Source organism: Microdochium trichocladiopsis, assembly GCF_020744255.1.
Source record: "Microdochium trichocladiopsis strain MPI-CAGE-CH-0230 chromosome Unknown B0I36scaffold_9, whole genome shotgun sequence".
Classification (NCBI taxonomy): Eukaryota; Fungi; Ascomycota; class Sordariomycetes; order Xylariales; family Microdochiaceae; genus Microdochium; species Microdochium trichocladiopsis.
In genome coordinates, this window is record NW_025763552.1 from 304850 (window position 1) to 326384 (window position 21535).

Here is a 21535-nt window from a genome sequence, read left to right on the forward strand (position 1 = left end):
GGTCTTGCGTGTGATATTCTGCATTGCCAACTTCAAGCAGCGGCATGAAACAAGACGCTTTCGCGCCATACGTGTTTGGATCTAAGGAGAGCTTCTAAGCCGACATGAAATTGTCTTGATTACGTCCTTGTTCTGCACATCGGAGCCATTTCACACCACGCAGCCCCCACGGTATCCTGAATAAAGAGCAGCCAGGACTGTGTACTCCTGTTTTCCCTTTCCAAAACCACGACATTCTTACACGCGATCATCGTTCGCGGTAGGCCGGAGCTGCGCCTCAGGCACACTCTCGCCACCAGTCTGCTGCACCGGCCCACCCTGCCTCTCGTGAATGCTATCTCCTTCCTCGCTGGAGCTGTCATCCGCATCCTTGAGGCCGGTCATCTTGGTGATGATGGGCGCGGCGAACAGATCGCCGCTGACGTTGACGGCGGTCCGGAAGCGGTCGAGGAACCAGTCGATGGCGACCACGACGGCATACATGCCCGTGAGCGGAACATTGATGCTCTCGGCGATCATGACCGTCAGGACGAGCGAGGACGACGGGATGGGCGTGGCGCCGATGGACGCGAGAGTCGAGAGTAGCACCACGAAGACGTACTGCGTGGGGCTCAGGGTGATGCCCTGGGTCTCGGCCAGGAAGGTCACCACTACGGGGAAGTAGATTGCCGTTCTGTTAAAAGTATTGTCTGTTAGTATATATGAAAAGCAGCGGAAACAAAAAGAGAACGTCAAAACGTACCCGTCCATGTTGATCAAGCACCCCAGAGGGATCGCAAACTTGGCCACAGTGCGCGGGGTGCCGCGCTCCAGAGCACACTTCATGGTGACGGGCAGCGTGGCCGCCGACGACGCGGAGCCCCAGGCGGTGATCCAGGCAGGGGAGCACTTGAGCCAGTGCGTGTAAGGGTTCTGGCGCATGAACGCGAAGTAGATGATGGGGATGACGATGAACAGCTGGATGAACATGCCGCTAAGTGAACCCGCGATCAGGTATCCCAGGTTCTCGCCCATCTCGGCCAGGTCGAGCTTGAACATGTTCGGGAGGATGAGGTGGAAGACTCCCAGGGGGGCGAGGTAGATGAGGAACGTGATGATTACGGTGACCATAGCCTCGATCTCGTGGACGGCCCTGACGATCCCTGTGCCGGGCTTGAGGAGGTACCCAATCACCACAGACGCGACGAGCACGGCGAGCAGGTCCATGTTCGCGAGCGACTTGATGAAGTTGTCGGTGACGAAGGACTGGAACAGGTTGACAATGGACTGGGAGACGGTGTAGGTCTGCTGCTTGTCGAGCTGTGCCTCGGTGGCCTCGTCGACGTCGAGACTCTCCTGACTCACGGTCTGGAACTGGTTGGCCCAGACAAGGCTGGTCATGATGGTGCTGATGACAATGGCCAGGACCGTGGTCAGGACGTAGTATCCAATGGTCCAGCGCGCGAGGGCGTTGCCACCTGCAGTTATCTCCTTGAGGCGCTGCATGGCAAGGATCATGGAGGTGACGATCAGAGGCAAGACTGGTGGTTGAATTGTTAATGCGTTGCTCCCCTGAGGTTATAGCAGGGCTGGAAACTTTGTTAACCTACCAACAGCCTTAAGGGCGCGCAGCCAGAGATCACCCGGAATACCCAGGATGTCAATGGCAGCTTGCGGGACACTGTCAACAGTCGCCGTGACTGCCATGCCGATCGCAATGGCGAGAACTGCGGCGCCAACGATCTGCCACGGTGACCCCCAGGTCAGGACACTCTGCAGGAACGTCTTTTTGGCGGGAGCGGCCTCTCCTGCCGCCATGGGCGAGGGAGACCGTTCATGTGAGTCCTCGCGGCTGTCCATAGGGACAGTCTTGGGCTCGTAGTAGGTCGTCATGGTTGCGGCGACGGGTATGCAACAATTGGCAAGTACTGAATGGAGCAGTGATCGCCGCTTTCCAGAACAGAGGACGTCCACGGTCGAGAAGAGGGACCAGCTTGCTCTCGGTTGGCAGCGGGCGGCGCGGTATATATGCTCCCTCCCTTGAACCGAGTACTTGCCACGGGGACGCCGTGGTGGCGAGCAGTAAGAAAAACACCTTCCATTGTTGGCTTTGGCTGCTTTGGCATCCTTGGAGGACTAATTAGACCTTATCTCGCCCAGACTGCACTTATGGAGCAGCCTGGTGGTGTGGAGGACTGCACAGGCCTTGATTCTTGGTGAAAAAACGGAGCAAGCCGACGGCCGACAGACAGGTCATAGGCGGCCGCTGACGGAGCCGAGGCCAGCACCGGGGTAGCGATGCGCTTGGCGTGTTCTTGGAAGCTTCTTGGAACAATCCTCTGGACAGCGGCATGTCCTGACCTGCCTTGGGCAAGGAAAGGGACTGCGGGTTGGCCGGCGGGCGCGTGTGGTCGAGGGCCGTGCCGGTCTGCCGGAGCCAAGACCCGGCCAAGCGCAACGTCCGGGCGGAGACCTTGGCCGGCATCCCCTGGCACCTCGCACCACGGCCTGCTATTCGCCGCTCGCCGGAGGGCTCCAGTGTTCAGAGTCTTGTGCAGTGTCCGGCATCACGCGAGATAAAGACAGACTTGATCAGAATTATGCCGCCTCGTCAACTGTGCCCAATCACGACGGGCGAGTCATGATTCCAAGTAATGGAAAGCTCTTTTGCTCGCGGCTGACCCCGGACTCCTCATCTGGATAAGATCAGCATGGCAGCGGTGGAGCCTCACGCGTGCGACCTGAACATGCCGATTACCCTATCCGTCGGCTTGGCGGCCATGGACGGCGTATCGTATCAGTCCATCTGCCTCGGTCGCCTCTTTCAGTCGACCTGTCGTTATGCTTATGTGAGGCCCACTGAATAGTGCACGGCCATCAGATGAACTACGGCGACCCCTGCAGCACGTATGATCGCGAGTAGCCCGTCATGGTTCTTGCATGATCTGGAAGCATAATGAATGCTTTGAGACTACGGATCAAGCTTTGAGTGCATATTTGGAGCTGCTGGTGCTCTCAGCTGCTCTGTCAGATAGCGAGCCGATCAGCAGCCGCCGCTTCGTGGACATGGCCCGGGCGCGTAAAAATCGCCGACTGATATTTCCAACGCGGACCATATCCGTCACTTCATTGTATCCTTTGATAACATCTCTGCACAGGACCATGCCCCAAGCTATCCGTTCTCCATACCAGGTTAGATGGCTCCTGCCCAGTGTTAGTAATCCCATCTCGATCCCTTCCTCTTCTCCTATAGTCCACCTTCATGGCTTGTAGCCAAACCTGGAGTCCGTTTGAGCCACTCAGAATGCCGTACGCGGGAACAAAGCACCTGAACCCAACGCGATACAGGCTGAGCGACTCCTGCTCATCATCATCTCCGTCCAGCTCGTCGAGAACCACAGGCCAGATGCTGCCATAGAAGCCGTGCACCACAAGCCGCTCCATGCGTGCCAGCCTGCGGAACGAAGCCACCACCCGAGCAAGGTTCCCGTCCCCAGCCACGCCGACGAGCTCGCTGTCCGTGCCCCCCCTCGCCTGCTCCCGAGGTAGTGAGCATCGTGGCGGTGCAGCAAATGGAAGAACTTGATTCTGAGATCCCGGAGACGGCTCGCGTGGGAGGCCAAGCACGCTAGGCTGTCAATCCATCGCTGTCAACGGTGTGTACAACGCCGTCATGCGCGAGGACCTGCTGCAGGCCCTGCTCCTCTACTACATCGGCTCCAAGATCTCCACGTTTCTAAAGCAACACCTGAGATCCTTCCGCAAGGCCAAAGAAGGCGCATGGGCGTCACCACACCGCAAGATGGACCCACGGGATCGGGCTCGCAGGCAGTACTACCTCCGCGGCAGAGGCAGCGCCAGAAACAGCATACAGGGCCTGCGCGACAAAGTCTATCGGAAGCACTACTTCCTCTCTGCCCTCAAGAAGACCGTGTCCGAGACGTCGCAGCACGTCGCGGGCGAGATGGAGGCGCAGTACTCCGGGACCCCTTATGCGACCTTCTCAGTTCGCCTGTCGAGCACGGCGTCGGAATGTGTATCGACACGCGTTCGAACCACACGACAGGCGAGGGCAGTAGAGCAGAGAGGTGTGCGTCAGCTCGCAGGCCGATACCTCTGACGAGATTGTCAAGGTATTCCAGGCTCGCCCGAGAGTGGGTAAAGAACGACACCGTGTACCGCGAGTACAGCATCGGGGCGAGCTCCCTGTACGTCTGCCAGCAGGCGCATACCATGCCCGTGGCCGGCCATCGGCTTGTGGCTGAGCGGGAGGCGCAGCGTCCGGGGGGCTCCGTCGGCGAGTCTCTCGGTTGAAAGGGGTAGTCTCCCCGGGGGGGGGGGGGGGGGGGGGGGGGCGCTTAAACTTGTGGTCTCCCGGTCGGCAGTGAAGGTGGTCCTCGGCTGGCTGTCCGTCGAACGGCAAAACACGCGGGTCACGATAGCGCTTGGGTCGAAGAAGATAATTGTAGATGAGATTCCGGATCTCGGCCGGGAGTGCGAGAAATGACAGGTGGCTGTCGCTCGCTGGGAACGATATTTCCATCGCCTCATGCACGGTCTGCGCCGCGACGTGAGACGGTTTAGTTGCCATGGTTGATTGGAAGGAAAGCAGGCGAGCCGAGTCTGTCTGCCCTCATGGGCAAGATCCGATTGCTAGGCTTTGTTGTGACACCTGAGCTGCTAACTAAGCCCACCCGGCTGGCCCCGATCGTGCTTATCACGACCTGCCGAGGCTCCGTTGTGCAGTGCGAGACAGAGACTACTGGAGCACGATTATTTTGAATGCGGCGCTCGTGCTTCTACGACGTGTCACGATTAGCCCCACCTTGAACATCATGATAAGACTTTGTCCGGCTTCCAGGGGTCACTTAATCAGCTTACTCAGTCAGATAAAACCAGCTGTCCTAGCTGCCTAGTTGCGCAAGCCCATGATGGAAGCAGACTGTGGCTAATAGCAGTGAGCAAAATAATTTGATGTGTCAAATAATGCAAGGTTTTCCCTCAATCACTCGTAAATACACTCGGTATCAATAGTGGCGCATAAATAAGCAGATTAATATCTAATACGACGCTCTTGACCCAGTAATGGCTTAGCCAATCGAGCTCGCCAAGAGTAAACGCACTTCCACACCAGACTTTCATAGCCGTGTTTGGCTTTGGTGTTCCCCCCATTCTGCGGACCGTTACAATCAAGGGGTCACACTGCTGGGAGATATGGAACAATTGAGCACGTCTGCCGCCGGTTTGCAACTACCCTCGCCTTGCTTGGCGCTGCGTAGGTAAACTAGAATTCTTGGTCTAGTGATTCTGCCTTTGATTCTAGCTACTCCCGTGACTAGACTTGATTTACAACGCCACCATCGCCCAATGAAGGGCCCTTTCATCTGAACGTCGGCTTCAAGGTGTGTTTGGCATGTTGTCCTGCGAATCCCTGGCTGTGCTGGACGCATGGAGCTTGGCTGGTGGCGTGCTCTCACCAGGTACAAGCAACTTTGGTTGGGTTCCAGATCAGCGGGGACGAGGAAAACCCGCCCTGATCGAAACAGCCAGCATGCGGAGTGGTCGCGAACGTGTAGCAGACCTTTCCACCGGGACCGTACCAGTGTGCGCGCCGCTTCGAAGTGTCGGCGCAGATCTCCTGCGTCTGGTCCCACTCGCAATTGTTGAACCTGATGCAGCCGTCGCCGTAATGGCCAATGACGAAGCTGGAGCACTTTCCGCACCTGTCGAAGCGGATGCCGACCTTGGGAAAGTATGCGCTGAAGCTCTGGATGAAGTCCCATTGCTCCCGCTGATTGTCTGGGCATGCTCTCTGGTCGCAGCCAGACATGATGGACATCTCGCCGTCTGCCAGAGCATCGCCGACACCCCAGAGCCCGAGCGTTTCTGGTTCCGTGGCGTTGAAGGTGATAGGCAATGCACTGCCCAGGACTTTAGTGGCCAGGAGCATAGCCTTAACGGCGCCCAAGGAACGTGAGAGAAGCATGGCAGATAGGCCCTTGTTGACTCGCATAGTAATCTGGCTCAGACCGAGCTGTGTGGTTGACAGGCCATTCTCAGATGGTCTCAGCGCCCAGGAATGATCTTAGGAGTCATGAAGGTAAATCGAGGAAAGAGAGTAGTACACCCTCGCCGGAGGAAAGCAGACGCAATGAAATGAGCTGCCATTCTGGGATTGGCAGCGCCAAGACGATCCCGCGTTGGCGAGGTCCTCGCTAACACAAAATGGATTGAGTATCAATTGTGCTTATTCCACACCATACGTCAGGTTGAACTAGTCTGGGACGTCCAAAGAACAGTGTGAGGGTCATGGCCTCGAGTACGGCCCATGCGTCAAGTATTGCTTCCAGGCACATCAAGCTTGGTGCAAGAAGAACATACATTTCGACACGTGTATCTCACTTCCATCACTACGATAGCCTCTCCTCAGCAAATTCTAAGGTGTCATTGGGGCACGCGCTAAGCTTTGCTCCGAGCAATTTCGTCGCATAATCTGGCCGCGTCAACACGAAACGAGTCAGGCCACTTTGCGAACATTTCAAACGTCTCGTCCCTGTCGGTTTCCATGGCGTAATCCACCGCAGTAAACCCAGCGTTGTCCTTGATGCTCAGATCTGCAAGATTTCCCCACACCTCGAGTATTGAAGCCATCACGGCTGGGTGTTTCTCCTTTGCTGCATGAGAGGCCGCCGTTAAACCTGTCTTACTGCAGCGCTCGTTGATGTTGTAGCTGGGGGCTGCATTACGCAGCGCCTGCACAGACTGGAGAGCCCTCTCCCTGTAATTGTCGTACCACCGGTTCAGGCGATGCCAACCACCTAATGCGAACATCACCTCGAGCGGCGTGTGGTGCTCTGTCGCAAAGCTGAACGTGGGGCTCGACAGCAGAGCTACCAGCGCGTCCGCGCGACGGAAAGGGTCCTCAAGAATAGCCGATAACGGCCGGACACCTGCGATGTCGGTTTGACCGACGTCGATCGTTACACTGGCCATGAGAAGATGGAGCTTTTCGACGTTGCCATCTAGCACGGCATAAAAGAATGGCGTGCGACCTTCCACGTCGGGATTGTCAAGTTGCCGGGGATCCGTTACGGGCAACAGCATTGTGAAGCTCTCGAGATCGCCATGCTGGGCGCTGTAGGACAGTGGACTCCGACCTCGACAGTCGACAGAACTCGCTTGCACACCTGGGAGCGAGAGGAGCCTGCAGATGGCGGGCCGATTGTGTTTGGATCCCGCAGCCCACGACAAAGGGGTTCTCCCACTATGATCCGGTCGATCAGGATCAAGTGCTGGAATGAACTGCAACAGGGACTCGACAGCAGACATGCGAATATCTACCAGTTTATCATCGAACTGTGAAAATCTTTGCACGGCATGAGAGAGAGGTGTCCGGCCTTCAATGTCTGTTGCATCTGGGTCGCATCTTTCGTGTCCCAGAACCAGCTTAATGACTTGGAGCGGTGTCTCGCTTGAGAGTCCAGTTCTGAATATCTTCGTGAGCCAAGTCTGACCTCCGCCATCCATTGCATTGACGTCGATGTCCTCGATACCCAGCAGCGTTTGCACAATCTCGAGATCCATGCGCCACACGGTGGTATGGAAAGCAGCTTGAAAAAGCCTACGTCGTTGTTCTTCAGCAAAGTTTGTGACAAGGAGCTGCTCCGCAATGGAGACTAGGGATTGATGTTGCTTATGCCATACGGTGTGCCACAATGCAGTGTGGTACGCTTCGAAACTCGCATCCGGCGATCCCGAAACCTCGGGGAGAGCTCGATAATCGATCTGGCAGCCATCATACGTTACAGTATCGACAAGCTCAAAAAAAAGATGCTTCTGCCAAGAGTTCTCTGAGGGCACGTAGTGATGGAGCAAGAATTCGACCCATGCAAGACATCGAGGATCTTCGGCGAAGGGAAGCCACCAAAAGTCGACTGGCCCAACACTAAGACTATGGTTCGCAGTCAATGCTTGCATAATGCGCTTTTCCTTGAGTAGAGAAAACTTGTCGGCATGAGCGAGTGCCTTGAGAACAAGGTTTGATCTTGTCTTGTGATGGACCAGCAGCTCCAGAATCAGGGCATGGTTATGCTTCAACGCAGTGCAGACGGCTCGTTCAAAGGCATCTCCAAGATCTTTACATCTTTTCAGAAGTATGCGCGCCGTTGACAGGTGACCATGTCTGGCGCTGAGCACGAGCGGGTGATGGTCGTACCAGTCGTCGTTGTCGTCGTCTCGTGTTTGGTCCCGAGAACGACGACCATTTTCGTAATCTTGAATACCCATAGAGTAAGCCCGAAGTCCATGACAATCATGACCGCCGTTGAGCAGCGTGACTACTAGGCTGTCTAGGCCCCAGCGCGACGCGACTGAGACAGGCCCAGGCTTGCGCAGTCGACACTGCACTGTGAAGAAACCCATCGATACCCAACCGGCACGGTCTACCCACATCCCGTGCTCGAAGGTCTCGTGGTCAGGATGCCAGTAAGTGGCTAAAGCTCTCTCATTCGTGAGAAATTCCATAGCAAGACTTTCGTCCGTCGGTGCCGTCGTGCCGCGCAAATAGTGGAAAGACCAGTACTCGCGTGCATAAAGAAGGAACGGCCACCGCTGACTGTCAACCAACGGCAGATCCGGGAGACCCCCATGACTATGCAAGTCTCCCTCGCCAGGCGATGTAAGCGTCAAGCTGCTTTCCCAGTCCTCATACATCTTCACAACCGTGTCGTGAAGTGGCGGGACCAGGAGATATGTTAAGCACGACCGCGCCAGCGTGTTCACCGGGATCGGCGCAAAAGCCCGAACATCCACTTTCGCTAGGTGTTCTTGTACAGTGTAGTGGACAAGGCGCACGACGTTCGTCTCCAGGTCGACAGTAACGAGGCCGAGACAGACGGCCAGAATGATTTTCAAGGTCGGCACGTTGCCCTTAGGATCCTTGAAGACGTCAGGCCGGATAGCGACGGCATGCCGCAGTTCGATTGGCGTGAGGGCACGCTGGCTCTGGAGAATCCAGCCAATAGCTGACTGCGCTAGCTCTCTCCGTTGGATGCTCTGTGCGTTGATCCGGTGCAGAGTGGCCTCGTAAGTCTTGCTCATAGCGTCTTGCCCTGTTGACATTGCGTCGAGGGTTTCGAACACCTTTTCGACGGTAAAGGCGTCCCTCAGCGAATCTGCGTGGAGGCTAGCAAGTAGAAACCTTGGATTGATGTCAGTTAAATCAACCGACTCGACAGATCAGGAGCCTGGAACTTACAGGCCATCAGCAGCCTCAAGGATCCTGTTAACGATTCTGATTCTCAACATATCGGCCTCGTTACCGTCGTCGTCTACTTCAGGAAGCTCATCAAGATCTTCGACACGCTTCTCAAGATAGAGTCGTATATCTTCCGCCGCGGAGTGGATCTGAATAGTCGTGTCGGGATGAAATGATGCCGTGAGCTCGGTACCCGGCCGTGCTGTCACCAGCAAGCGAAGCTGGTGGCCTTGTTGGTTTCCTGCATCAGTCGCCGCCGTCGCCTGAAGTTGCGTGACACAGTTGAGGAGCCCCTTACACCCGTTCGCTCCGACTTCATTCGACAGCTCATCCAACGCATCGAGGATGATGAAAGTGCGAGGCGCGAGTCCCATGAGGTGTTGAAGCAGTGCAGTGATGTCGCCCACACACGGCTCGACTCTGGCATGCTTGTCGTAGAACTCCACCACCACTTTTTCGAGCCGTATTTTCTCGTGAATAAACTGCCACAGGATAGAGAACAGTATACGCAAAAGACCTTGCTCCCTTGTGATTTGTAGTCAAAGAACACTACGGCAACGTTGGAGTCTTGCGGTGGAAAGTGTGATCTCAGGTAGTCTGTGGTAACTGATGCAATGATAGTTTTGCCTGATCCTGGCATGCCGGGACAGAAAAGCGTCTTGGACGTGCCCGAGGTCCACCGTTGGAAAGGTTCAGACTCGAGAAACCATCGGCCGGTCCCTGGCTGAGCCCTGCCATAGTGGTCGCGCTGGAGTGTATCGTAGCGATTAGACCGCTGCTCGACCCAGTCAAGGATCGTTGTTTTCTTGGCTTCCTCTTCTGAACTGATCTGTGATTCGATGATTGTGGTGGTATTTTGCTTGATGGCACGAAGAGTGTTGCCATGAGAGACCGTTCGTGCACTGTGCTCGCATTAGGCTTCGATAAACCGGCGATATTGTGAGTAACGGTTACGTACAGCGTCTCGCTGGCCATAAATAGCTCTATCGTCCCTCTCAGGCGGTCCAGCCTCTGGAATCCCTTTTCAAGATCTGCTTTATCTGTCTTCCAAGTAGCAAGCTGGCGGAGCTTCTGAAAGTTCTTGGTCGTGCTGCACTCCTCCAGCTTCTCGTGGATACCCTCAAGAGTTGTTTGGTACTGGCCCAGCACATTGTCAGACTGTAACAAACTGTTGAAGGCGTCTAGAGGAGCTTGACCAGCACTGGAGCTATCAGATTCAAACCGGGAGATGTAGTCCTTCAGCCGCCAAAGCACAATGCAAGACGATTGCGCCTCGAGAAGGAATTTGCTGATCTCGGCAGGAGCATCCTTGATATCGCGAAGCAGGTTGATGATCTTCTGCCCTGTATCGAGCAGAGTTATAATGTTGACGGTCAAGCTGAGTGGATCCATCGTGTCGGGGGCGTCTGGAGCTGTTTGCTAGTGGTCCAGCAGAGCTTGCTTGACGAATCTCGCCCAGTTCCTCTCTCGCTGATGTCGCTTCATGTTTTGCGCGGGGAGCATTTTCCTCGCATGGACTGACGGTGCGGGGTCGACTTTGGCGGGTACCGTTCCCGCCAAATTCCAGGGCGCACTGAATGCTGGCTGATGTTTCTATCTTACTTACCCGATCCTTGTATCAGTCCTACTATTTACCGGAGTGAAATGGGGTTGTCTCCCTTCAGAAGTTTTCATTTGTCACGACCCGGTGGTTTCTATCCCACTGGAGCCTGGTAATGCTGATTGTCTCGTCTTCAACGACGTTGGCGTCGCTCCTAAGTTGGTTTGTATTCGCCCTCGTCGTGATTGCAACTAACCAGAACAAGTATACTTGCCATAATTTGCGATTTCGATCCTTTCTTGCGACAGTCCTCTGCGGAGACTACACTTAGAAACTATGCTCACGTTGGCTCACCATAACCGCACACCCGGCAGAATCCCAGCGCCACTCCCCACGAGAATCAGGACCGCGAAAAAGGGGCTAACAATCCTACCGGTATGCCACTTCTGCCACTTGTCAAACAGCCGCTGCACCTCCCTGGCCGTCCTTTCCTCGTCCTCTTCGCCAGTAATGCTCCCGTTCAACCCAGAGGAATCGGCAGCTTCTCCTCCTTTCTCAACCCGCTGCTTCTGGCGTCCTTCCAGCTCTTCCAGACCTTCCAGCGCCCTCCCAATAGCCTCGATCTCGCGATTGATCGGAAAGATGAGGTAAGCCTCCCACGGCGCGGTGCAGCCGAGCGCGAAAAGGGCGATGAGGTAGTGCGTCCAGTCCTGCTGGACCTGCTGCCCCTCCCCAACACCAGCGACCGTGTGACCGTGGTTGCTGTGGTACCACGTCACGCCCGCCAGCCCGAGCAGGACCACGGGTATAAGGCGGCTGCTCGACTGGAGATACTTGAAGCCCAGCGAGATGACGTGGTTGAACTGCCGGATCTGGGTTATCGTGTTGTTCTTGGTCATAGTGGGATTGGACGTGGAGGCGGTGGTTTTGCCAGGTCGCTGGACCAGGCTGATGGCGGGCATGACCCAGACCCGCAGGCTCAGAGCAACACCGCCGAGGGTGGCTAACGCGGCGATTGTGAGGCTGTGCGTGATGTTGATTGCAGCGGCGGCGGTGTTGGAGCTGGCCATCGTGGCGGGAATGGATTTCGAGGCTCGTCGTGAAATCTCGTTACTGGTGGGAGGCGTGTGGTCTGGGAGAGTGCATGCAGAAGCGGGCAGATACTGTCAACGTCGAGACTTTTAGTATGTGGAGGCTCCAGGTCCAGCTCAATCTGCACAGACGTAGAGGACTGTATGGAGAACGGAATTGGCTTGCTTACAGGCGCGACGTGGGACTTATTTATTGCTGTGCGTGAGACATTGAGGCGGCTTACTTCGCGCGGTCATCGTGCAGTCATGCCAAGCTTTGGTGTCAGTCGGGGTTTTCCACGGGCCGTTAGTCGGTCATTGCTTGCCCTCTTCTAGCTTCAACGGTGCGAAATATGGCCGACTTGCGGGCCTCGTAAGATAGACACAATGTGTGTGGCGAGAGCATCAGAGTCTCGCGCTCGGTTGATCGACACTCTCGAAGCTCATGTAAACCCTGCCAGGGACCAGGATCGTGACACTCACATCGCGAATCATCCAAGGCCAAGCCTGGTTGTCGTTGCACGGCGAAATTAGAGTTCGACCACGACCGCGACCGCTCGGGGACCAGATTCTCGGGCGCTAGAAGGGTCCGATGTAGGGATCCAATTTACGGCTAGCTCGAAAGGAAGCACATCTTCGCGTCATAGATCCCCACCTCAGCCCTACATGCCTGGTCTGCGACCGGACCCCTATCACAAGCCAACGGTGGGCACACTAAGCTAGCAACGTCACAGTCGGTGCACGCGGCGCCTATAGTGGCCGACATGTGGTCAGAGGTCTATGGGACAAGCCAACTCAGTTAACAAGCAAGCCTCCACGGATTCTGCGGGAGTGCCCTTCCCCGCCTACCAACACGTTCAAAGTCGCAGCTGTGACCAGTTTCGGGGATGTTTGAAGCCCGGATAGCATTTTCCTTTCTGATTTGGATCAAAACATGACAGCACCACCAGAGTTTATAAGTCAGAAGTCAGAAGCGGCATAACGCACAGCATCACACCATCCCGCACAAATCACAATCCCAGTACCGACATCAACATACACGGCATTGTCGTCCAACGCAACCACATCAGCTAGAGACAGCATGCCGACCTACGCGATCCTCGGCGCACCCGGTCAGGTCGGTGGCCACGTCCTGCAGACCCTGCTGAAGCGGCAAGACGTGCACATCCGGGCTTTTGTCCGCTCCCGGGCCAAGGTCGAGAAGCAACGACCCGAGCTCACGACCGACGTAGCGATCCAGAAACGCGTCTCCTTCTTCGCAGGCGATATCACAGACGTCGACGTGCCATCTCCCTGCCTGAAAGGTGCAGACGCCGCGTTCCTCTGCGTCGCGGCAGCCGCCAGCCAGCCTGCTGCAGCTGCCTTTTACATCCAGCTCTGATCCATATCTCCCGCTTGACTCCCCTTTACACTGGGTAATGCAGCATGCAGAGTTGCAACGCCGCATCGTAGCGCGACCGGAACAGAAGATAAGTTTTCAACACAAGCGAATAAATCAGATTGACTACATCCGTGATACGCCACAGGCCTGGGAGTTCTTTTCTCCTGTCCTTGCGTCTCCAAATTCCTTCCATTAGATCAAGGTCGGCAGTGCCCGCGGCGGACAGGGTTCCACAGAAGACCACAATCTCTCAAAACGAAGACCTGTAGCAGGGGTCCAATGACCTCCTCAACACAAACACGCTCATTGAGCTGGCGTGATGATAAAAGTAGCCTTGATCAACAAGTGCTCCGAGACCCAGCCCTTATCCATCTGCAAAGCATTTTTTAGCTTCGACCGTGCTTCCTGGTCTTCAACCTCGATGTTGTGGCCATACGTCTCGAACTTCTTCGCAAACAAGCCCTCCCCGCAGAACAGGACCTTGTCCGCCCTGGCCATGCCGTTGAGCGCCCGGCGCTTCTTGCCGGCCGTCGGGCCCCAGGTCGCGCCGTAGCCCTCGACCCCGCCACACTCGAAGTACACGTCCAGGAGCCGCTGCTCGGAATGCAGGCTCCGGTCGGCCGCGCAGACGGCCTTGAGGTCCCCGCCGAGGATGGCCAGGTCGGCAATGTGCATGTGAGCTGCTGCTTCGGCCAGCTGCTTCCTGCGGTCGTCGTCGAGGACGTAAGAGTAGGGGTCCAGCTGGGTCGAGCATAGGCGCAGGGTGCGCTGTCTCCTAAGCCTGCTGGCGCTGTTGCCAGCTGGGACAACGGAAATGTCGACGAACAAAGCATCGTGGTTGCAGTTGCTGGCGGTGTAATGGATTCTGCCCACGCTGGAGATCAGCAACGTCTTGGGTATGAGGATGCACGTCCCTAAATCTCACCGCGTCAGTGGAACTCCGTTGTGAAAATAAGTGACGAAAGACATGGGGTTGACTGGTTGAGACGATCTTGGCGGGAACCAACCGTATTGTCCCTCTCCTTGAAGACCACAGCCCCAGAAGCTGGTGTTGATATCAGTCAAGTAAAAGTGCTTGCGGACCCAGTCGAGCGATTTCAAGCGCCCAATAGACCACTCCACAACCTCGTTGAGCATGATGACGATGTTGAGGGCCCTTATGGCCGCTGCCCGACCATGCTCTGCGGGGCCACCCGCTGCGTTGGCTGCAGGTAACTCCATCCCCAACTTTCTTGCCGCTCGTTCCACGTGGGCGTGGAGTTCCTCGAAAATTGCCTTTGTTCGATCCAAGCGCTCCGGCATCGTCCAGTCCATGTTCCAGGACAGCACCTCAAGACGTCCTAGGAGCCCAGGCTCTGTTTCGTCTCTTGCCGGCGCGGTCCCGACCGGCTCCCAGGTCCGCGTCTTCATTGAGAAGGCATAGTACGGCTGGTCGTAGAGCTTGCCTCTGGTCCAGGGGTGCTTAGCGGTCGTCTTCATAGGGGACATTGTGAGGTTGGCCAGCTTTGAATCTCTGCAGCTTTGCGTTCGCACGTGTGTGTCTGAGTATGTGTATGTGGATGCGTGGCGCAGTGTGTGAGTGTACAGGTGACAAAGCAAGATTCCGAACACTCAAGTTAGAGTAACAGAGTGATGTACACCTGCCATTGTCGTGATGCCCTATGAGGCAGTGACGAACCTGCTGCCTTGTTGGCTTCGTAGGATTGTTCTAGCTTGGCCTCAGGCATTTCCCAATGACAAGGACTGTCACTGGCGACAGATCTGTCGGGATGGTGGATCGAGCTGCAAACAAGGCACTCCAAACAAGACATTGATCTTCTTTACTGAACGAGAGCCTGAGGTTCCGTTCGATTGCAAGGCAAACAAACTCATTTGATGCCTGCAGCACTCCACAATCACGCCTCAAGGCTGCCGCTCGCAACCATCTGCCTCAAACTCTCCTCCAGCCCGACAAATCCCGTCCGCCCAAACCTCGCCAGAAGCTCCAACGTCTGTGACCTGTCCACGACCGCTTGAATCTTCTCACTCGCTCCGACGTCCCCGCCACTGCCAACCTTGGCAGGCAGGTCTCGTCCAGGATCCATCCGCTTCATGAAGTCGATGACATCATTCCCATCAAACACCTCCCCAATTCCAAGCACCCTTTCCCCCTGAACATCTGCATGCGTAAGCGCGGCAAGGTGCAAAAGCCCCGAGTCACTGAGATTGAGCAAACAGCTTCCCTTTCCACCCACGCCAATACTCCCCCGAACAAAATGCAGCAGCCCCTTGACCCGCTCCGCATCCGGCCCGCCCTTCCAGATCTTCCACAGCAGACCGTTGGCGCTGGACACCAAGCTGGGGTGTACAAGCTCGCCGATCTGCGTCGCGGGGACGACAGTGTTGAGCACAAAGCTGGGCTTCTCGGCCGCAACGAACTCCCAGCATGCGCGCTCAGAGAGGATCTTGCTGCTCGCGTACACGGCGCCCGCGTTGGCCGGGGAGTAGGGCTTTGCCCAGCCCTTCTGTACCGTTTCCTCGGAGGCCCATGAATCGGGCCCTGTGGCCGTAACTGTGACACTGTGCGTCGTCTCGCTGCTGTTGATGTTGTTGTTGTTGTTGTTGATGGGGACAAGGAATGGGGGCAGGGTCGAGGTGCTCGAGGTGAACACGAACCGCTTGATGGTCGGAGTAGCGGCCGCAGCGCGCAGCATCGCGGTTGCGAGGTTGACAGAGGACGGGATCACGACTTCCGGGTCGGGGGAGAGGGACGTGTTGCTTGCCATGTGGACTACTCCGGCGCAGCCTTTTTTGACTCGCGCGCGCGCCCGTCAAGTCAGCAGGTGCAAGGCATTTAGTCTAGCTTTCATGGGCCTTGGCAGGCAGGTCGTTGTGAATGCTCACCTTGCATAGCATCTACAAGGTCGGTGTGGACAGTCGGGTCTTGCACGAGGCGCGTCTCAAATGCGGCCTGTCCGTAACGAGCGTGGAAGGCCTCGCGCAGGTAGCCAGCCTTGGTCTCGTCCCGCACTAGCGCACGTACGCGGTACCCTGCCTTAAGGATCTCGTTGGCAACTGCGCCGCCGACGGACCCAGTTGCACCGGTGCTGCAAACGACAGTCAGTCGCGCTCGTGAACTGTGATTAGGAGTGGTGCAGAATCGTGGCTAGCTTACATCAACACGAGGTCCCCCGGCCTGATTGCGAGTTCAAACGACATGGTGAGTTTTAATGGAGGGGTTTTGAAAGGGCAATTGCTACACCGGCGTGAACGAATGGCTACACCGGCGTCACTCTTATACAGGCGTCGCTTTTACGGCCTTTGATTGGTCCATCCCTTTTTGTTAGTGCATTTAGATTCTGCCAACAGCGCCCGTTGTACCTCGGGCTTACCTCTCCACCGCAACGATCGACGCGCCTTATGGAAGCTCTTCACCAGCTAGCTACTACACTAATTACCTCTTTGCCGCATGTCGAGCCTACTTAGAATGATTTTCGCGAAAGATACGGTATTTGTTAAGGTCACAGGGCTGGAGTGAGGTGTGTTGGACCCCTGCTGAGACCAAAACTCGAACACAGGCTGTATCAGATCGCGCCAACAGCCTCATCTAGAATCGGCATCGCAAAGCAGGTCTTTACTTTCTGCCCGAAATGAGACCCTTCTTTCCTTCTTTCATAGTCGAATCAAGTACTCTTTTACTCATCTTCTCACCGTGCGTGCGACACTCCCTATCGCGATCGAGGCCGTCATGTCCCAGCCCGAGTCTCCATCTAGCTCCCTAAGCAACCAACGACGACGAAGCTATCAATTCCGGCCTCGAAAACGACAGCGGCAGGACCAATCTGATAGTTCAAGACCACCTTCCTCTAATAGCACAGGCACGAGCATTGGCCGACACTACGGCGTCGGCGACGATGAAGCACTCTATAATCTTTTCGCCTCATATCCAGAGACGTTGACGACCGCGCCACGGCCCCGTGGATCGCGCGGGCTGAACGAGCCACCATGGGGGCTACGATTCGATCAAGAGATTCACCTTTCGAACGATTTCCCATCCCAAGGAAGACGGTCCCAACGAGTTAGAATCCCTATACCAGGCCCAGAAACGGACCAACTACCTCGCTCCTCTCCACCGCAATCAGTACAAGAGCATCCCTCTCCCACCAAGGCCGAGTTTCATTCTGTTCTCAAGCTAGTACGCGAGGTGATTGGGACACACCGGAGACTAACCCTCGAGCTCGTCCGGTCATACGAACAAGTCCGCCAATGGCGTGAGAGATGGGGTTACTCGCCGCTTAGTTCAGATGCACTCGAATCACCTCCGCCCTACTCGCCTCCCCGAGACAGGCACTCTCCGACTATAGCTTCACCGCCCTTGCCCGACCTCTCGTCATCGCCTGTCCCTGACGGGATCCCGAACCCAGCTATCCCAGGCGACCCAGCGCCGTCAGCCGAAGTCCTGTTCGAGTGGGTGAATACTTTCGCGAAGGCTAATGGCTTCGGTATTGTTCGACGAAATGCACATTCATATAAGGGTCGGAGGATCCGGTACACTTTTCAATGCGATCGATTCGGAGAACCAGCCCCTAGTCAAGGCGCAGGACTTCGACGACGGAAGTCTCGAAAGTGTGGATGTAAATGGATGGTTGTTGCCGAGGCGTTAGAAGAGGGGAAGTGGCTCTTACGACAACACTCGAAGCCCGAACACAGCCAGCATAACCACGGCCGCAGCATCGGGCCATCTGCTCATCCCTCCCATCGGAGACTCACCGAGCCTATCAGGACAACGGTCGAATCGACAAGCCGTCGGGTCGGAATTCGGGCCCGTGACGTACGTGCTATCGTCCAGGAGCAGCATCCCGAATCATCCTTTACACGGAAAGACATCTATAACGCCAGATCTCGTATCAACCGAGACAAGCTGGATGGCCATACTCCTACTGCAGCACTGATCAAGCTGCTTGACGAGATGAAGGTTCCCTATCTCGTTAAGTGGGGAGACGATGAGCCAAACCGTCTTGTTGGCCTTGTCTGGACATTTCCTTACTGCCTCCAGATGTGGAAGCGGTTCCCCGAGGTGATCAGCTTCGACAACACATATAACACGAACCGCTTCAAGCTTCCCTTATTCCAAGCAACGGGACAGACATGCCTTGGCTCTGTCTATAACGCTGCCTTCGGTCTGATAGATAACGAGAGGAGAGAAGGGTTCCAATTCCTCTCCGAGAGCATTCGACAGCTAGCAGAGCAGCACTCCATCCGGCGACCGGATGTGATCGTCACCGATTTCGACGACCAGATGAAAGCCGCATTGAACGACCAGTTCCCCGATGTACAGCAGCAGCTGTGCATCCACCACATCAATTCGAACATCCTGCTTAAGTCAAAGCAGAGGTGGGTTAACGCCCGCAGCAGCAGCAGAAGTAGCCCTGGTACCAGCGACGGAGAGGCAACTACCCCGCAGCCACAAGCTCAACTAACCCCTCAAGACCGAGAGTTGGTTCACACGCCAATAACCGAGGCTATCCCTCATAACTATCGAGGAGTTCTCATCATGTGGAAGCTCGTCTTATTTGCTGAGACGGAGGAGGCCCACGACGAGGCATGGGCAAACCTCTGTAAGGAGTTTGATGACCAGCGAGCTATCCTGCGGTATCTCCATGGAACCTACATGCCCGTCAGGGCCCAATGGGCCCGCTGTTTCATCCGGAAGTATCGCAATTTCGGGGTCCGTGTCACCTCTGGTACAGAAGCAAGCAACAACAACATCAAGAGCTATCTTCTGAATGGTATGAGCAATCTTTATCGCCTTTTTGAGGCTATGCAGGACATGATGAAGGACCAAGAGCGGGATTTCAACGATGCCTGCGCAGCGGATGAGGTACTTACCGCACGAGAGTATATGGGGTCCAGCTCGGAGTATCTTGGCGAACTCCGAATAGCGCTCTCTTCGAAGGGTCTCGGACTGATCACGAAACAATATCGGCTGGCAAGGAAAGCAATGCCGACAGGAAAGAATCCGTTTCCTGACCCTCTCGGGGATTGCGGCGAGGAATGCTCGGTTTCGACCGAACTTGGAATCCCCTGCTGTCACACAATCTACTCAAAGCTGGGAAGTGGCACGCCTTTCACCAAATGGGAGGTCCATCCTCGGTGGCGCCTACGAGAGCCATCCTCTCGAGATCCATACCGACGAATCCTCGACCCTAAGATCGCCACTGCTCTCCGGGGCAGACCTAAGAACACCACGCAGGTTGTTCCAGCGCGGCTAGCCATCGGGGCAAGCAGCCAGCCCAGTAGCCAGCCAGCCAACAAACCAGCAAGCAAGTCACCACGGCGCAGACGTGGTCGACCACCGGGAAGTCTCAACAAGTCAACGCTAGCTAGGCTTCCACTGGAAGTGAGCCAACAGACCAGCAGCCAGGCTAGTAACCAGGCCAGTACCCCATCCCAGCGCCAAACGCGCAGCCGGTCAGTTGTTCTTGGAGCTGGAAGAACTACAGGAGTACGTGCCAGCGGGCGGCAGACGCAGCCTAGCATTCGTAGGCGAAGGAGTCAGTGGGAGCTGCTTGACAGCGACGAGGAGGTACTTCCCTCGATAGTAGTGAGAGGATAGCGATATGGAGAGCTGGCATCTAGAGCATACTTGAATTGGTCTTGTTCTGCAGATCTTGTTATGAGCTCGATCTAGACCTGGGTTGACCCTATTGGTTCTTTACCGAAGCTGAGGGACTTGTTAAGGGAGCTGGCTTCACCGCCTTTGCGCCGATGTACCTGTGGGTCGAAGGAAAAAAGAGCGAATCAGAGGCCATGGAAGTGACGCCTGTGTAAGAGTGACGCCGGTGTAGCCATTCGTTCACGCCGGTGTAGCAATTGCCTTTGAAAGATGGTACGCTGGTTGTGACGGCAGTAGATGGAAGCTGTGGACTTCTTATAAATCGTCTGTTTAATAGCCGGCGATATATCGTAATTGCTATGCATTGCCGTCACGGGCCATGGTCAGAGGAGCATGCCAAGGGGAGTCTAAGCCCCGTCTCCTGCCACAAAACAGCCCGTGGGGCCGCTGTCTTCCAGAAGGAGCACGCCGAGCTGAGTCACGGCCGCCCCTGACCTAGACGTAGCGAACGGTCCAACGCACCAATTGGATCCGCTGCATCGTACGGTGTTGACGGCTGGGCCTTTCACGGGAGCGGCCCGTGAGTGTACCCATAGCCTAATGCCTGCAGAAAAAATGTAATTGGCGGAATACATAACGTAATCCACGGGTGAGTGAGCCACACGGGTCAGTGAGCCACTTTTCAAGTACTCGTACGACAATGTATAAGACAATTCAACCACAACGCCTTAAATCAATTGAAACTATTCAGAATCCTCTTCTTCAGAGGCAGATACAACTTTCTGACACGTACGAGCATTATGGCCGGGCTCGCCGCAGACGCCACATCGCCGCGCGCGCGTTTCGGGCCTCCTCGTACGACCACTATTCTGACTCGTTTCTGCCCTTAACTGCTCCGTCGCATCGATTTGAGCCTTCAAATCCTTTGCCTGGTCAATCGTAAGGGACCCTCCTTTCTGTAGCTGCTTTCTTTTCGTACGACGACGGCGGCTGAGGCGGTCGTTCGCATCTCGAAGTTCGGCGATATCATGGCGCATAAGGTCCTGCTCGTGTGCCATCATCGCCATCCCTTTATGAAGCTGCTTAAGGCTTACGATTATAGACGACGGTGAGCTATTCTGGTGTCGTACGATGCGATTTTGGAGATACTCCTTCTGCGATTCGGCCTCAATCGGGTTATTCGGCGTCTTTGAGACCCAGGGGGGTGGTAGTCCAGCAGAACCTGGTGGTGTCGGCGTACGAAGCTTTATATCTAGCTGCGAAATCACATAGTCCGGGTCGTACGGTACTAGGCCTGTCGCTCGAAAGCCTGCCTGGATGTTTGATTTGGTTATCGCAGCGTCGTACGCCTTATAAAAGGCTGGGAGGAAGTCCTCCTTTGAAACGTGGGTTACGTGCGCCCGCATAAGACCTTCGATTTCTTTACCGTACGCCCGTTTTAGAGGTCCAAAGCACCCAACGTCGAGAGGCTGGAGCTTATGCGACGAATGAGCAGGCATACAGAGGGTAACAATATTCTGTTCCTTGCAGTAGAGCTCGAAATCGACGGAATGGTGGCTCTCGTGGCCGTCGAGGATAAGGAGGCGGTGGGTGCCCTTCGTACGACTCTTTGTATGGAAATCAAAGTGTTTTACCCACTCTAGGCCTCTCTCGTTCGTCGTCCAACCGTTCTCTGAAAGCGCGATTACCCAGTTGGCCGGTAGAGGGCTATTCG

At 55.7% G+C, this 21535-nt stretch overlaps 8 protein-coding genes across 8 annotated transcripts; 2 read left to right on the forward strand and 6 right to left on the reverse strand.

Moving 5' to 3' along the window:
- Nucleotides 1-237: 237 nt before the first annotated feature.
- Nucleotides 238-1797, reverse strand: B0I36DRAFT_376437 (Sodium:dicarboxylate symporter; the record flags this gene model as incomplete). Its single annotated transcript, XM_046160454.1, has 3 exons — nt 238-673; nt 743-1520; nt 1590-1797. The coding sequence occupies 3 exons, from the start codon at nt 1795-1797 to the stop codon at nt 238-240; spliced, it is 1422 nt and encodes a 473-aa protein (XP_046007977.1).
- Nucleotides 1798-3652: 1855 nt separating this feature from the next.
- B0I36DRAFT_352664 (uncharacterized protein) lies at nt 3653-4099 on the forward strand (the record flags this gene model as incomplete). The annotated part of the gene is made up of 1 exon (XM_046157134.1): nt 3653-4099. The coding sequence occupies one exon, from the start codon at nt 3653-3655 to the stop codon at nt 4097-4099; it is 447 nt and encodes a 148-aa protein (XP_046007978.1).
- A 1353-nt stretch (nt 4100-5452) lies between these two features.
- B0I36DRAFT_366376 (uncharacterized protein) lies at nt 5453-5992 on the reverse strand (the record flags this gene model as incomplete). The annotated part of the gene is made up of 1 exon (XM_046159289.1): nt 5453-5992. One exon carries the CDS (start codon nt 5990-5992, stop codon nt 5453-5455), a length of 540 nt encoding a protein of 179 aa, XP_046007979.1.
- Nucleotides 5993-6438: 446 nt separating this feature from the next.
- On the reverse strand, nt 6439-10627 carry B0I36DRAFT_366377 (uncharacterized protein; the record flags this gene model as incomplete). The annotated part of the gene is made up of 4 exons (XM_046159290.1): nt 6439-9178; nt 9236-9717; nt 9789-10137; nt 10194-10627. 4 exons carry the CDS (start codon nt 10625-10627, stop codon nt 6439-6441), a joined length of 4005 nt encoding a protein of 1334 aa, XP_046007980.1.
- Nucleotides 10628-10876: 249 nt separating this feature from the next.
- B0I36DRAFT_331409 (uncharacterized protein) lies at nt 10877-12054 on the reverse strand. Its single transcript, XM_046154978.1, has one exon. The coding sequence runs from the start codon at nt 11843-11845 to the stop codon at nt 11126-11128; it is 720 nt and encodes a 239-aa protein (XP_046007981.1). The 5' UTR covers nt 11846-12054; the 3' UTR covers nt 10877-11125.
- Nucleotides 12055-12926: 872 nt separating this feature from the next.
- On the forward strand, nt 12927-13226 carry B0I36DRAFT_366379 (uncharacterized protein; the record flags this gene model as incomplete). Its single annotated transcript, XM_046159291.1, has 1 exon — nt 12927-13226. One exon carries the CDS (start codon nt 12927-12929, stop codon nt 13224-13226), a length of 300 nt encoding a protein of 99 aa, XP_046007982.1.
- Nucleotides 13227-13529: 303 nt separating this feature from the next.
- On the reverse strand, nt 13530-14714 carry B0I36DRAFT_366380 (uncharacterized protein; the record flags this gene model as incomplete). The annotated part of the gene is made up of 2 exons (XM_046159292.1): nt 13530-14140; nt 14234-14714. The coding sequence occupies 2 exons, from the start codon at nt 14712-14714 to the stop codon at nt 13530-13532; spliced, it is 1092 nt and encodes a 363-aa protein (XP_046007983.1).
- A 407-nt stretch (nt 14715-15121) lies between these two features.
- Nucleotides 15122-16424, reverse strand: B0I36DRAFT_415727 (uncharacterized protein; the record flags this gene model as incomplete). The annotated part of the gene is made up of 3 exons (XM_046162048.1): nt 15122-16020; nt 16110-16312; nt 16381-16424. 3 exons carry the CDS (start codon nt 16422-16424, stop codon nt 15122-15124), a joined length of 1146 nt encoding a protein of 381 aa, XP_046007984.1.
- Nucleotides 16425-21535: the final 5111 nt, after the last annotated feature.

What these genes read in the sequence shown, in the direction of transcription:
- B0I36DRAFT_331409 (XM_046154978.1), bottom strand. Translation starts at nt 11,845, where the DNA reads ATGGCCAGCTCCAACACCGCCGCCGCTGCAATCAACATCACGCACAGC.